This window comes from Pagrus pagrus (assembly GCF_965226575.1).
Source record: "Pagrus pagrus genome assembly, chromosome: 11".
Lineage (NCBI taxonomy): Eukaryota > Metazoa > Chordata > Actinopteri > Spariformes > Sparidae > Pagrus > Pagrus pagrus.
The window spans coordinates 19,051,892-19,068,088 of NC_140195.1; the positions used below are offsets into that span (position 1 = coordinate 19,051,892).

Below are 16,197 nucleotides of genomic sequence, written 5' to 3' on the forward strand. Positions count from 1 at the left end.
CATACATCATGAAAATGAGCTAATAAATTGCATAACTTGTCATTAAAATTTTGCTTTAAAGTTTACTGGTAGATTAAAAAGACTCCAGTGGAACACCTTGGAGCTAATGTGAAGCTCACATACACTTAACTGCTACTGTGAGTCAGTTAGCCTAACGCAAAGGTAATTGCTACCTCCACAGCAGCCAACAGGAATGTAGTGTGAAATAGCGCACAGCGCCCAATAGATCCACGACATGATGAGTTGCGAAGGCACATGAAGTGTTTACTTGCTGTAGCACTCCGTGGAGACTGATTTAGCACAGTCATCGCAAAGTGACTGACTTCTTTCGTTTGGCTAGGGTGTAACAACTCTCCCTTTAATTACTTTGGAGCCATGACTAACCTCCCGGCGAGTCACAGGGGCCGAATCTGCACTGCCTGACGAGTGCACTTTAAAGGAAGCAAACGAGGGGTTTGGGGAGCTAGCCTACAGTCGTGTGCACTACCAGTAGGAAACAGCTCCCAGAGTCTGTTTGATTGGTTTTGACCTTGTCTCTAGTTAGTCAAGACCTATCAAAGACACTGTTCAAGAGCCCTCAGGCACCTCTCCCTCAGGCTTTGGCCTTTGTCAGGTTGGGGCTCAGTGGTGCTACAAGCTTGGCTAACTGACCCAGTCTGGTGCTTGTATACAGGGAGGTGAGGGGGTGCTCGGGAGAATGTCTGGCAGTGCATCCTCCCCTCTGGGCCAGATTAACCTCAGGTCATCCCCCGTGTGGAACTGCTCACATGGAGCTAAATGCCATCTCTGAAAGGGAGCAAGCAGAACCAATACTGTATTATAACTGTCATTCTACAGACGCTACCGCTACCTGCTTCACATCACAGGTGGCACAAAGTACACAGCATCCCTCAGCATGCCTCTGTCATGTAGTTATATGAAGATCCTCTTGATTTCCCTTTTTTTGAACTGAATCTGACTTGAAGCTGGTACTAAGTCGATTAGCTTGATCTATATGCAGTTGAAGCTGCAGTGTTGTCTTACATCTTTGTTGGAACTGAGTCCAGACTGATTGGAGACAACTTGACATCAGTATTAGAGCCAAGGCCCTTAGAGATTATCAGAAAAGACCTTTTCAGAGCTTTTCTTCCACATCCCCATTATCCAGTTTTGCATATGAGCACTCTCCAAAATACCCCCATAAAAGATTAATGTCCCTTTGCTCCTGCATTTTGCCTTTCATTGGTTGGGAGCCCATGCATCAAAGTGTGCGCCTTCTATCCCTGATTCATACGGCACATGAAAACGCTGTTGTGCCACAAGAAAATGTATATTGATAGTCCAAAGTTTGGGAGCGGCTTGTAAGTAAATATTGTGTCAGTTTGTTTTTATTAACAACAGGCAGCCCAACCTCACCATTAATCCTGTCCCTTTTGTGTTTGCTGTTGCATTAGGAATGGCCTGCCACCAGATAAACCCGCCAGCGATGACATCAACCTCTACCAGAAATATATTGCCAGGTATGCAAATCCCTCAATGTGCTTCCCAATGAAAAAATATACCCAAAACAGAGCGAACCTTTTTTTTATCCTCTGATGCTGTGTGTTTTATTCAGTGATGTAACTAGATCGTAGATGGGTATGAAAGTGTTCTGTGTGCAGTAAATTGATTAAGAAAAGACTGAAATTTATGTGCTGAGGGGAAGTCGAGGGATGAGGGGTAATGAAAGCGAAATGGTTTGATGGTAGCTTACTGTAACTGGTTGAATAAATACTTGTGGTGTGTATAGCACTAAAACATTGAGGAGAGCATAATTCTGTGCAACTGTGTACTGTTAGCTGATAACTGACACAGAGAGGATATAAGCCTCGGCCAGGTTTTTCTCGAGTCTTGCCCTTTATTGTTGAACACACGAGGAACTGACTGATCTAAAAAGTCTGTCATTCACACCAACAAAGACAAAAGCATCAGGGGACGGGAGGTGTCTTGGGTTTCAATGGACACAGAACAATGTCTCCCATTCTGGATTCATTTTGAGCCGACACTAGAAAGGTGATTATCACTTGTTTGTTTATTCCATTTAAAAAGAGAGAAAAACAGCATTTGAAAAGCCAAAGTGGCTTTGGCGTTAATGATTACTTCTCCAAGCCATAACATGAAGGGCACAAATCAAAGCCTTGGCACTGACAGACACACACACACATACACACGCGTCCTCTTCTGCGCACACATACACATGCACACAAAACCCCTTCCTTGGACTGATTACATTTTGCAAGAAGATTTAATTAAGGAATTTTTAATGAGGCTTCTGCTGGCACTGCCAAGAACTGTTTTGATATTTGCGCTGCATAATGCATAAAATTTGTCTAAACATCTCGGCAGTTGATGCACGGGGAGGCTGCAGATAAGCCCAGATACAGTTTCAATTTCCGTGTTGGGGTTGGGAAAAAAAGAGAAAGGATAGAAGAGGAGGGAGGAAAAAAAATGGAAAAGGAGGGCTCATAAAAAGGGCAAATGTAGCACCGAGAGGGGAGGTAGAAGCGGGGGAGGGTCCTCTTTGGAGCTGGGGCTAATGAGTGCACACTAATACTAAAAACCCGCTTTGTGAACATGTTCATGTTCAATCCTTGTGAAAAGAGAAAAAAAAGTTCTTCATCTCCTCACCAGACTATAGTTTGATGTTTTAAAGAGCTTCCCTCGTACTGTTTAGTTGCAGTTTTCACTCTTTAAATGCTTTCATGCACCCACTATTGCCTCGGCACTTTGATCTGTGTATCTCTATTGTAACTGGAGATGCGCTGCAATCTCTGTATCGTGGCGATATTAATATTTAATCTGCTGCTGAATAGCAGCGGCCCATTAGGCCCCCTGACGCGGCAAGTGGGAATTGTCCAGAGGCAAAGTGATACAGCTGGGCAATGAGCAGAGGGGTGGGCCACAGTCTCCAGGGGATCGGGGGGCTTTGTGTGTTCATAAGTGTAAATGTGTGTGTATATATGTGAAAAAAGAGTATAGAAAACCCTAATGGTTGGGACATATGTCAGCTTTATTGTGTGCATGCACGCAGTCGGTCTTCTGGTTTTGTCTTCTCTAAAAGAGCCATCAAACCTTCCCAAAGCCCCTCTACCTCCATCACCATTTCCAAACACACACACACACACACACACACACAGACACACACACGCACACTCAAGCAGCCAACTTAAAAAGAGTAGTGGATATGCCGTTCAATTAGCTTAATGAACTCAGCAAAGTGATCTGTAAATGCAGCTCTGGGATAATCCTAACAAGGAAAAAACCGAAAGAGAGATGGAAAAAATATTACTTAGCCCCCTTTTCCCCCTCTCCTCTGCGCTAGCAGATGGAGTTCTTGGCAGCAGCAGTGCAAATGTTTATTTGTGTGTTTTCAGTGGTAATTGGAGGATTTTAACAGTCATCATCGTCAGGCTTATAATCACCACCGTAAAAGTGGCTGTACACTGTAGCAAGCAGCAGCCTTTTTTTTAAAACTAGCACCAGACTAAAATTTGTTTTTTGGATTCCAGATGAGAGAGTGAAAGGGTTTGGGAGGAAAAGTAGACAGAGTTGTTCCTACATCTCAAGATACTTGACCCTTTTCCTCACGGAGGAAAACTGTGGTTAACCTGAAAGAACTGTGCATTGATTTGACAAGGGTTTTCACAGCGTCAAGAAATATAGCAGTCACGGGGTTCCCGATCCTTGAGTGGGTGTGTGTATGCGTGTCGAGGGAAAGGGTTTCAGTGTAATAAGTGTCTCTTACGGCTGCTTTGGAAATAAATGGAGCTAATTTGGCTGAAATTGGTGTGACAGACGGGTAAATTGTTGCAGCAGTGTGGAAAGCAGAAGTCAGTCTGAGGGTGTGAGCTGCGTTACTTTGAAGGTGAGATGAGCATAATGCCTTTGAAAGCACCTTCATTTTGTGCCGTTCGTGGTATTCCAAATAATTTCTTCACTAATCATTCTTGATTTGCTGTTGATAATGTTATCTTTCCCAGCTTCTTATCATTCAGCTTTTTCATCCCTGTGACTGTTCTGTATGCGATAAGCTCTGATGTGTTCCCATGTCGTTTTAATTCACCGCTCTGTTGAAATGTTTCCTACCAACTGGGTTTTCAGGTTCTCTGGAAGTCAACACTGTGGACACGTGCACTGTGCCTACCAGTACAGAGAGCATTACCACTGCATGGACCCTGAGTGTAACTACCAGGTGAGCGTGAGTATTTTATCACTTTTTTGAGCACCATCCAAATACAAATTCTACATTTTCTCCTGTTTCCTGCAAACTTTAGTAAAACCGAGGTGCCTCACAGGTCATATTCTCGCACAATAAGAAAATTAAGACAAAGGTAATTTTCAAGTGCCACCTTCACTTGTTAAACTTGTCAGCACTTAAGTGTTATTGTTTCTTTAAGGTTAGGTTAGGTTACTAAAGCTGAGCATCTTTTTCGTCAGGACACAACAAAGAGGCGATCCTAGGAAAGACAAACAGTGTATTGTGTTGTCTTTTTGTAGTCACACCCTGCCAAAGTGTACTTAGATGAAAAGTTTGTTGGCCTTTGGTTTCCAGAACAGGCTATGGGTGTTTACATCCGTTCAGTTTGCAGGCGTCTTCCCGGCACAGTTGGTCTTTGACAGTTGGCCTTTTATCACAAGGGTTAATTGTAAATATGCTTGAAATATGCCTCTTTTTTATTTATGTGTTCTCTTTTTCTAAAGACATCTGCCAGTGACTGGGGGCCTGCCTTTAATCCCCCTTCACGTTATTAATCTTGTCCTGGTCCCAGGAGTTGTCATGTATGGCACAGGAAGAAAAAACACAGAGCAGATCATAAGACAGGCCTTGTGTTTGCTGTAGCATATGGCCTGAGAGAGTTAGACAAACACAGGAAGATTTGTCAAAGATGTCAAAAATCCATGCGCAGCTAGAGCTCTGTGTGTTTTCCTTCCTTTTGCTAACAATTTTCTGAATTAAGCCATCTTCAGCTGTAATCTCCTTTGTCTGCTCCTGATCAAGAGAGATTACCGCTCGATAAATATTGTTTATGTGGTGAAAAGCATTTACAGATCCAAGCTTTCATTTTCTGCCTGAATCCCACTTCACAGTCTGATGGGACACATTCTTGGAGGAATACAAAGGAAAATCATTTCATGTCATTATTTAGAGTGTTAGTTCAGGTTATCATGGCAATTTCCATGGTCAGGTCCACATTTCTCTGTTGCTTTTGCGTTGCATGGAAACACAGATATGCTCTGGAAGCCAGCTCTCGGGGATGTCAATACCCTGAAAAAAACAAGCAGGCAGTGATGAGCAGCCCCTTTCGAAGCGATAACTCATGAAATGTTACATGACACACTCTCCTGGAATATTATCCCACTGCCAGCCTCTGGGCGATTGGCTGAGTCTTAACATTCTCCTTTCATGGGCTTGTACATGAGGGAGAGTGTGCATCTTGCCACACTAGTGGGAATCCTAAAATAAATGTAGCAAGTGGCTTCCAACCTTCATCACCACTCAACTGAAAATGAGATCTTTTTCCCAGTCAGCTCTCTCCGTGGCCTATTTTGGACAGCTTGATGGATCGAATGTACCATGACCGCAGTTCAACTTATCTTTCGGTCGTAATTAACCATTGGATACCAGAAACCCCAGATCTGAGCTCCAGATTTTTCCGGAAAATGATTCAAAAAATGATGAATTCTAATCCGCCATCAATTAGATTAAAAATCCCAATGAAGTGTTTGCTCCTACAGGAGTCAAACATCTCAGAAATATGCATTGGGAAACAGGCCAAGAGCAAGGGAATGAACAGCTGCGTGAGATCTTAGATTTTTACTTGTGCGCAAGTGGAACACATGACACAAAGCAATTACCCTACTTTGTACAGCAATTAGTTGCTTTTTAGAATAGTCCTTTCTGATGTTTTTCCCTCAACTGGAGATAAATATGGATTGAAGACAGAACTGTCTCATTGATTTGCGCTTCTCCCGTTACAGTTTCTGTAACATCAGCTTAAGCCCAATTACAGCAGATTTGGTTGCTGCAGGTCTCTGTGGAGTGACTTTTCTGTTTCCCCTTCCCTATTCCTCGGAGTGGGAGGGATTTTATTTATTTATTTAATTATTTTGTAATTTTAGAAGGCGGTTCTCTTAGCATATTCACTCATCGTTACAGGCGCAGCCTTCACCAAAAGCGAGTGTTAATGCTTTAATTAAAACTGGAATCATATCTCAGCGAATTGAAAGGGAAAACGTTTTTTGGTTGGCTTGTTTGTTTGTTTGTTTCTGTTGTCTTCTGTTTTCCCCTGTGCACGTCTGAGAAACCATCTGCATGGAACATAATTTTTCCAGAGCAAGAAACATCAGAACTGTGATCTTGCATGTCAATTGATTTATCTTAATTAAAAAAATACATTTTGGTGGAAGAGAAAACATAATGCAGAGACAGTCGGTGTATGGGGAACATACTTCACATTCCATGTGGAAGCTTCTCCTGAGCTCAGAAAGTCCCAGAGCCTTTGGTGCTGCATTTGGATAGGACACAAATTTGAGATATGCAAAGTAAATCAATAACCACAGAACTCGTCATCTTTAAAGGCATCCTGGCCCTCTCTATTGCAGTGTGCACAGCCTTGCTCAACTGCCAATTGGCTCCTGCATGTTGCAGCTGCTGCTTCCACAGAGATAAAGTGACTTGTTGCAGATTCTGTGACTGGTTTAAATAAACACCAACCTGTTGCCGTTTATTTTTCCCCCTCCCCTTTTTGCAGAGGTTTACCAGTAAGCAGGATGTAATCAGGCACTACAACATGCACAAGAAGAGGGACAACTCCCTGCAGCATGGCTTCATGCGCTTCAGCCCTCTGGACGACTGCAGTGTCTACTACCATGGCTGCCACCTCAATGGAAAAAGCACCCATTACCACTGCATGCAGGTACACTACGCAGACTCACACCTCTTCCTCTGCCTACACACGTACCCACAATAAACCCACAAAGGTGTACAGTAGACATGCACACACACGATAACAGAAAACATATCAGCAAATACAGCCACATGTGTTTATCACATACAGTACAAATAACACACACTCACTAATGCTGATAAAAAATAATAATGTTTGAGATAAATGCATAATTCATCATTCAATTTACTTTCCAGGGCCACAAAACAATTGTCAGTAAATTGGATCACACACAGTCCATATGGAGCCTAAAGCCTGGTTCTGTGTCCAATAAGAGCCTTAAACAACTTTTTGTAGCAATGGCATCATTTCAGGACAGTATTAAACAACATATAGCAGGTAAAAAAATTTGCATTGTGATAGAGATAATGTACAGATCAGGCCACTTATAAGACATACACGACTTCAGGACATACACGACTACATCTGTGGCCTGGAATCAGAGACTATCTTTTCATTTGCACCAAGTGTCTTTACAGAGCAGTTTGCTATGTGTCTTAAAGTAAATAAAAGAAAATTGTAAAAGGGCAAATACACGTGAGGTTGCTGGTGCTTTTCCCCACCTCTTCACTCTCTCGCTCCTTAATTGGCATGGATAAAATTCAGTAAGGTGTTTATATAAACTACACATTTTTCATCTTTTAGTACCAAGCAGCCAGTTGAAGATAATTCCCCCTTCTGGATTTGTTTAATTTTTTTACATCTGCTTATTTTCAACATGTCATTGTGCTGAGAGCTTTCTCGCCAGCAGGGCAGCAGCACAGCGGAGGATGGCTTGAGATATATTCTTTTTTAAACCCCTCTAACGGCGTAATTGTTATTAGGACATTTCAGCCCTTGTTTTAACAGTCCCTGAGAACCTGCAGATGTTGGCATGGGCTCTCTTGATTTAGGGGGGAAAAAAACAGAGTGGCATTTTTTTCATTGTTTGACTCAATATGGAGAAGTTGCCCGGTTTGTACGGGTGAAAAGTGCCAGCGATGATATACAATTGCTGCTTTTAATTCAAACATTACCTGTTTTTTCCCCCTCTGTTGGCTCTGAGGACTCCTGAGTACCAGAACGTTTTAAACTAAAGACCAAGACAGTCATCTTTCTCCTGTCTGCTTTCCTCTGCCCCCTCCAACTTTAAAATTTGTTCTCAGAGTTACAGTAAGTTTGTGGTGACTGCATCGTCACCCTTCAAATATGATTTTCATTTTCTAAAAGGCAGCTTTGCCAGGAAGGTACTCTAGTTTCAGCTGCCTGCTGTGACCACTGCCTCTTTCACTCACTTTTTTTCTTATTTTCCATTCGTCGCAATGACATGATTGTTTCCAATTCGAGCGTTTGACTTGAAACTTGTGTCGCTCTGGTGCGCATCACCACAAATTAAATTGTGAACGTGTGAAAACAACATTCTTCCACTCATTTCTAGGCCACTAGCATCTTCTTAACCACACTGAGCTGTTGTCTGTACAGCTTGTATAGTATCACATCTTTTTAAAGCACGGTGTTTTAGCTTTTTTCAAACCATTCTTGCAAACTGAAACTCTTGTGTCTGCTGTGGGCCCGGATCTTGTTTTTTGATTGCCATGCTTCGCCTCTGCTTTGCAGGTGGGCTGCAGCAAGGTGTACACCAGCACCTCAGATGTCATGACCCATGAAAACTTCCATAAAAAGAACGCCCAGCTGATCAACGATGGCTTCCAGAGATTTCGTGCAACTGAGGACTGTGGCACAGTCGGTTGTCAGTTCTACGGGCAGAAGACTACACACTTCCACTGCAGGTGAACACGCTTAATGTAGTGTTTTTAATGTTTTTTTTACATGTATAAACAGTGTGACATCACAACTCCCCCATTTCTTGGGCTGCAACATTGGTATTTTATTTTACAATCACATTTAGAAGAAAATAGAAAAAGAAAGAAAAAATAAGTTTATAAAATTAAGTAGAATATTTAAAAAACACTTTTATTGAAGAGCATTTTGTTTAATAAGTTTGCATCACGCTCTTATTTTGAAGAGCATGCACCCCGACTATTATCAATGGGTATAGAGAATCACTCAGTTGATTCAGACTCCCTCCCTGGAATGTATCCCTCTGGCAAAGGTTGCAGGTGGCAACGTGTCAATGAGCTGCTGCTGTGTTACTGAACCGCCTCAGTTATCATTCCTCCATTGTGAAGTATTTGAATCATGTGGACCCTCTCAATGACTCCCAGCAGCTTTGTAACAGAACATCGTAGCTAATCATGTTTCCCCTTTATTTTCCATTGTTTTTCCAGGCGCCCAGGCTGCACATTCACCTTCAAGAACAAGTGTGACATTGAGAAGCACAAGAGCTACCACATCAAGGATGATGCCTATGCCAAAGATGGCTTCAAGAAGTTCTATAAATATGAGGAGTGCAAGTACGAGGGCTGCGTGTACAGCAAAGCCACCAATCACTTCCACTGCATCCGCTCAGGCTGCGGCTTCACCTTTACCTCCACCAGCCAGATGACCTCCCACAAGCGCAAACACGAGCGCCGGCACATCCGCTCCTCCGGTGTCATGGGCCTCTCCTCCGCTTTCCTGGCGCCGAAGGATGAGCCAGAGGAATCGAGCAATGATGACCTGATGGACTTCTCGACCATCAGCAGCAAGAACTCCAGCCTGAGTGCCTCGCCGACAACCCAGCAGTCCAACACTGTACCGCACCTGTTGGCCACGCCCACCACAGCTGTCTCCTCTTCTCCATCAGGCCACACCCTCAAATCTGCACCCTCACTGTCCAGTGCAGGCCAGCGTATGTCCAGCCTGCTGTCCCAGGCCCTGCCCAGCAACATGCCGGTGGCCCTGGCTCTTTCCAACAGCGCTCTCGCTTCCAACCCATTCTTCCCCCTCATGCCTAGGCTGCCTCTACATCCACCTCCGCCAGCCGCTAGCCTGATATCAGCCGTATCTTCTGGGGCCCACTCCATGCCCACCGACTCACTGACCCAAGGTTGCTCCACAGCAGGGGCAGACGGAGCCATGGCGTCCACCCCAACCTCCTTTGCCACCTCCTCCATCATGGAGAAGATCTCGGCAAGCAAAGGTCTGATATCACCCATGATGGCCAGACTGGCAGCTGCTGCCCTGAAGCCTTCCAACAACCCAGATATAGGTCAGTCACTTCACAAATTGTCTTCAAAGTGCATTATTTGTGTGGATACAAAGGGCAAAGGGTAAAACTAAAACCTCCATTTAATACGTTTATGTGTTGCACTGGTGGTCAGATAAAACAAGCATTTTGATGTCTATTAATCTAAAAGTAACTAAAAAGAAAACATTAATAAGACAGGCCTGTTACAGGGTTTACGTGGGTCGTTAAAAAGGATTTAATGTCCGAATTTTATCAGAATTTTAGGCCTTAAAATACCTTAAATGCAATTTTGACAGGTCTTTAGATTGATTGTATTATGAAGTTACTTTTATAAAGTTGCATTAACTTCAGTCTAACATTTAGATGTGTTTTGGGAAAAATGTGCATTGATCACCCTGTAACAAAACTACAAAACCAAACCAACATGAAACCAATAACCACTAATCAGTCAATGTGTGTGTATGATAAATTAAATGCGATTCTGTTTGTGTTACTTTCATTTCATATGGGTAGGTGGAAGTTCAGCAAGAACTGGCTTGAACAGCACATGTAGTGCCTAGTTGAAGCCTATTGAAATGAACCTGCAGAAACCCTGTCTTAATAATTCCCTTCCCTCTTGATTAATGCTATAACTGAACCAGTTTAACACACTTTATTTTAAATTATTGCAAGTTACAAACAATAATAAATTGGTAATAATCAACTGTAAAGGTTAACTTTGCTTGCTACTCTGTTTAGAGACAGAAGTATTGAAATATATGACAAACAATAACCTTTGAGCTAAGTCAGAGTCCAAAGAGAATATACTGCATGTATAGTAAAAGCCACATCCTCTTTTCTGTGCGTGGACACTCCACTACTGCCAGAGAAGAGAAAGTGCACTCAAAGGTCATTTCTATCACTATCCCACAGTGGAGAGAAAAGGCAGAAAAACTGCTGCTTTCAGGCTTAAAGGGACATACCGGAGGCATAGTCCTCTGCTCTGGGCTTGTTATTGTGTTGATCGTTTGTTAGATACCCACAATCCATTTGGAGATAAATGCGCTGACAGGGGAGAGTAGAGCCTGTAAAAGTCTCTTATGATGTTCAGAGTGGGGGCTCCTGGGGCTTGTGTCGAACATGTTTCCTCATCATTGGTCTCTTATCTATGTCTGCGCCCGTTCCAAGCAAATGGAGGTGGAATGAAATTAAGTTCAGAAATTGCGAGAACAAAAAATGTTGTTTTTTTTTCTTTTTCCGTATCCTCTATGCAAACTGATAAAAAACAGAAATCACTCAGGCAGAAATGACTCAATGCACCAGAGCTGAGAAAGAGGCTTTTTTTTTTCGCTGATACAAGAACTCCGACACACTTGCATGCATCAACAAAGACACACTTTTTGAATTTCTAGAAACCTTCTGTTCCCACGAAAACATGTCAATATCTGTTTAGCATAAACACAATTCACATAAATTTTGGAGGTAATTGCCTTGTCTTTGTTTATCATATTGCTCTAAACAAAGCTTCTGAAAAATGAAAATGAAGTTAAAGCATTAAATTGATAATGCACTGCAGAGCACAGTCTTGCATTCAGTAGCAGCGGGGCCTCCTGTGCTGAGCCTGAGCAGGTGGGGTGCGGATTGTAAATGGGGCTGCTAGGGGGAGCATCTCCGGATGTTGGGACTGGGAAGGATTACAATTCCTGGTGGTGTTCCCGGAGCAGGACAGGCCCTGGGAGAGAGCTGGGGCAGCTGCTCCGGGGAGCCGAGCTGAGCCCAGGCTGTCAGGCTGAGCTCCACCTCTGGGCTTCCAGCAGGTAGTCTACACACTGGGAAGGCCCCCACTGAGGGTGGGGCCTCCACAGATGGTGCCTTCACCACCCCTCTGGTTTGTCTCACTGAGAGGCTGCATCTCAGATCTCTCTGCCGGATAACAAAGCTCCCCGATCTCAAGCCCACACTTTATCGTCAAAAGTTCTGTGCACATACAGGATGGAGGGGTAGCTGCAGTTTTGTTTCTCATATTTGCTTCATAAAATGTGTGAACAGGACATTTGGGGCTAAAAAGAGGAGGAAGTGGTTTGTGCTTCTCTGTCGAAAAGGTGTGAAAAAAGTCACAGTGTTTGTGGCTATTTTTCGCAGTGTTTATTTTTTCATTGGGGTTGTGAAACTGCACCTCTGTTGTGGTGAATTGTGCTTTTTTCCTGTTTCTGCTTTCAGCATTTTCTCAGTATTCTTTCTTTTTTTTTTTTATTAATGTTCCGCTCTAATTTACCCCTAAGTGTTTTTTCCCAGAGATTCGAGCATCTGAAGGGTTTACTAATTAGACACACAGTACAAATGATCTTTCACAAGCTCTGTATCTTATCCGGAGTAATTACATGGTGCTACATTATTCCTGGATAATTTCCAGAAAGAAGCTGCTTTGAGTCAAACTCATTTGTTCTCCTTCTTTGGGAAGTAGATAGAAAATTATAACTGCATGATGTGCAGCAGAATAAGAGACTTTAGCTGTATAATCCACCTTAAACCGTCAATTTATCCTCTGATATAGTAAAGGAATGCTTTAATCTGCCTGATGATCATATGTAGATGTACATATATGAGTGGATGCTCTTGATATAATGTGCTCTCATTTGGTCTGAGTGTTGATTTAATTGTCAATGACAAGGCAGGATGTGTCTGGCTAGTTAATTTTGGGTGTACTCTTATCAAGTCGGGGGGGAGGGGAAGACAGAGACTTGGTTAGCATTCAGCGACCTCAAACCAGACGCAAAATTGTTTGACTGCTGTTTTCCTTTAGCCCCACCCCACCTCCAGCCCCTCCAACCTCAGCCATTGTCAAACTGAACTGACACTGACACTTCCTCATCTCCTAGCTTTCAGCTGACAAGGCCCAAGACTGGCTTTTCCACTCCTATTCTGCCTGATATGTCTCTGGGTCATCTTGTAGCAGGGGGAACTCTGCTCGGTTTCCCCCTTACGTAGGCTCGTCTTGTTTTCTCCCCAGCAAGAAAAAGGAGAGGGGCCTCACCAGGCTGAGGGCCAAGGGCACACACTTGGTTGCCCATGACCTTGCCTGTCACTATCCCTCAGCACCAGTCTCTATTTCTAAACAACAGATTCCTCACCAAACCAATCATGGCCGCTGGTGCTCTCCAGTCTTACAGTGTCTGAGAGGGTACACAGGGGTCACCCCTCCCACTCACATATTTTTTTAAAAATAAAACACCACTTATTGTCTACCAAAAGCCCTGCTTTCTCTCTGTAGCCCCAGGACAAATTAATATTTCAATCCCTTGGGGATGGGGGAGCAGGGCAGAATTCACCTTCCTGTCAGCATTTTTCCCCCACGTCATCCCCTCGTCTTTATTTATTTCATTTAAGCGCTCCTGTCCTCGCTCACAGCATCCACTGAATACCTATTTGGAGGAGAATGTGATCGAGAGGTCATGCTATTTGAACCAATCTGATTGGCTGTCAGCTCCAATCTGACCGACATAGCACCCCTGTTCCTTGTGGGTATGCTCAGTGGCATTGGCTGCCGTCCGTTGTCAGGCCAACGATGAGCCTGGGAAGGTGGGAAGGGAGTAGGGGGGAGGGGGGAGGGGTGGCCAATCTGAGACTGCCACTTTCCCTCAGCATTAGCATCTCACTTAATGACCAGTTAAGAGGCAGCCTGGCAAATGAGTTGTGACAAGTGCTGCAGAAAAAGGAGTCTTTTTCCCTCATATCTCCCGCCTCTCAATCACCATTTAAAAGGCTTGACGGCCTGACATAATTTCGCAATAATTATCACTCGGAGTATTCTTTTCGGGCCAGGACAGAAGTCAGATTGGATCTCGTCATAGGATAATAATGCTGACCAACAATAACTTTGTTGTCTCTTCTCTCCTCTGCGTCTCTGTCTTCATCCTCAGGGAACGGGCAGCCGGCTTCAGCCAGCCAGTTCAATCTGGTTCAAGTGAAGCAGGAGCCAGTGGATGCCACTTCTGGGGCCTCCCAAGACTCCACGCAGGAACACAGCCTGGACCTGAGCAAAAAAGACCACAGGTACACAGCTGCATGGAGCACAGAGGGTTAATTCTATATGGAAAATGTTGGTTCTTGTAGTAAATTCACATAATGTATTCACAAAATAAATCAACACATAAATAAGGTTTCTCAGATTGATTGATGATTTCTACATTCTTGGCAGCCAGGGTTATATTCACAATTATTTATCAAAAATATCTCATTACATGTGCATACAATTATAAAATCCACAACATATTACTCCCTGTTTTTTGAGAGAGGGATGTTTATATAAACCTTCAGCTCCAATTTTCCCTCCAACTCACTGTAGATCTTATTTCTTAAGAAGACAGCATTTTTCTTCTTCATTATACAGGCACACCTTGTGTGATAAATAGTAATATTTACTGTTCTCATGCAAATCTTGACTAAACATTGTTCATTTTCCTTGTTCCAGTAATGAATCAAACGGACACCCTGTACCAGGGAATACATCTCTTTTATCCTCGCTTATGAATAAGGTAAGATCCATCCATCAAACGCCTTTCATCCAAAGACAAATTAGCGGGACACGGAGGGGCCTGTTTGTTTTTTAATGTTTCACCGCTAATAAGATGAGTTTGTATCATTTAAATTTTCCAGCCATTTTTCATACAGTGTAATTTTCACTGCACCTCTCACAAATTAATATAATGAAGCAGTAGCTGGGTGCCATGCCAGATATATAGAGATGTTTGTTTTTTGATGAGCTGTTTTGAACTCACCGTCCATTTTTTCTCCTCCTTTATACTTTTTCTTCCCCCGCCTCTCTACATTTATTTATAGAGTTGGTAAATTATTTGATTAAAAAGTCAGAGGAGAAAAAAAGCACGAAGGCGCTCGCGCTCATTTTTTACCACGCTAAATGTTAGTGTATGGAAATTTAAACGTGCGGTATTTTTTGTGAAGATTAAAATGGACATTGTCTTAATCATACATCTTATCTGATTGATAAAAATGTGCTAGGTGGTTTCCATCACATTGATGGTGTAATGACAGATCAGCCTCCATTTTTTCTACCCTCGCCAACTGATCAAAACCTCCTCCCTCCCTCGACACGTGTTGTCTTTTTTAACCTCTCCACAGGAGAGCTTAACTTCAGAGTTGTTCTCCTCAAAGCAGTCATTAAACCCAGACAGTGGAGGAGCTCTAAGACCTGTTGTCCAACAGCTCCTCGTGTCATGTCAGCTTTTGGGGGTTTGATTCAAGCCACCACATCACATAAAAGGGTTAACAGTTACTCCCAGAGGGCGCTTGGCAAACGCGCTTGGCCTGCACTCAAGCAAAAGCCTGGATGTTTGTAAATCTGGCTGCGCTTTTTAGCCTCGCCAAAACATTTGTGTGTGTGTGTGTTAACTCTCACACTCTCACTAACATATGCAAGTGCCCAACTTACGTATGCTCAGCTAACCAAGCAGCTGGTTGTTTACGTGCTATGTGTTTTGTAGATGTCACAGGTGAACCCTGCCCTGTTCAACGCCATGAACCTGAAGACAGAGCTGGAGGCAGGCCAGGGCAGCAACGCTGCAGAGGCAGCACAGTATCTGAACCGAGTCCTGAAGAGGCCCACGCCAGAAAAACCCACTGAGATCTGGAGGACATACCTCCGCAGGTATGAAACACGCAGCACACTTGACTCATTTCATTTTGATAGTGAGAAAACAGTCAGAGAGTTTAAATGTACTGTAAATGGAAGGCCTTTCTCTGTAAATCCAATTCCTCACATACTGTATGACTGGAAACCCCCTGAAACATAAAGAATCTGGTCATGCAGGAATTTGTGATGACTTACAGTACAGCGGATGTACAACGTTTACCGTCAGTTAAACCGGTTGTCCTCTTAGCATGTGTTGTTTATCTGAGAACCGCTTTTGTTATCTATGTTAAGGTTTGACACGGATGACTTCTGTGAGGCACAGTGTGACTTCCTTCAGAAAGTGCACTTTCACTGCCTGGTAGAGGACTGTGGTGCACTCTTCAGCACTGTGGATGGGGCCATAAAACATGCAAAGTGAGTGTAAAACTGGATCATTATCAAAAATAAAAAAAAATTGTTTGGTTTCTCTAAAAATGAGCTTCCATCTTGTTTTT

At 43.2% G+C, this 16,197-nt stretch overlaps 1 protein-coding gene across 18 annotated transcripts in view; it reads left to right on the forward strand.

Moving 5' to 3' along the window:
* casz1 (castor zinc finger 1) overlaps positions 1 to 16,197 on the forward strand; it is a 168,760-nt gene that overhangs the window by 143,768 nt on the left and 8,795 nt on the right. For 15 of the 18 annotated variants that reach the window (XM_084366700.1, XM_084366699.1, XM_084366701.1 and 12 more), the window contains 9 exons: positions 1,434 to 1,499; positions 4,120 to 4,216; positions 6,771 to 6,935; positions 8,562 to 8,734; positions 9,233 to 10,095; positions 13,974 to 14,106; positions 14,525 to 14,588; positions 15,555 to 15,718; positions 15,995 to 16,117. In XM_084366700.1, the coding sequence (XP_084222826.1) occupies positions 1,434 to 1,499; positions 4,120 to 4,216; positions 6,771 to 6,935; positions 8,562 to 8,734; positions 9,233 to 10,095; positions 13,974 to 14,106; positions 14,525 to 14,588; positions 15,555 to 15,718; positions 15,995 to 16,117 (1,848 nt within the window). The remainder of the gene's footprint in view (positions 1 to 1,433; positions 1,500 to 4,119; positions 4,217 to 6,770; positions 6,936 to 8,561; positions 8,735 to 9,232; positions 10,096 to 13,973; positions 14,107 to 14,524; positions 14,589 to 15,554; positions 15,719 to 15,994; positions 16,118 to 16,197) is intronic. The other 3 variants (XM_084366697.1, XM_084366695.1, XM_084366694.1) reach the window with 1 other exon arrangement.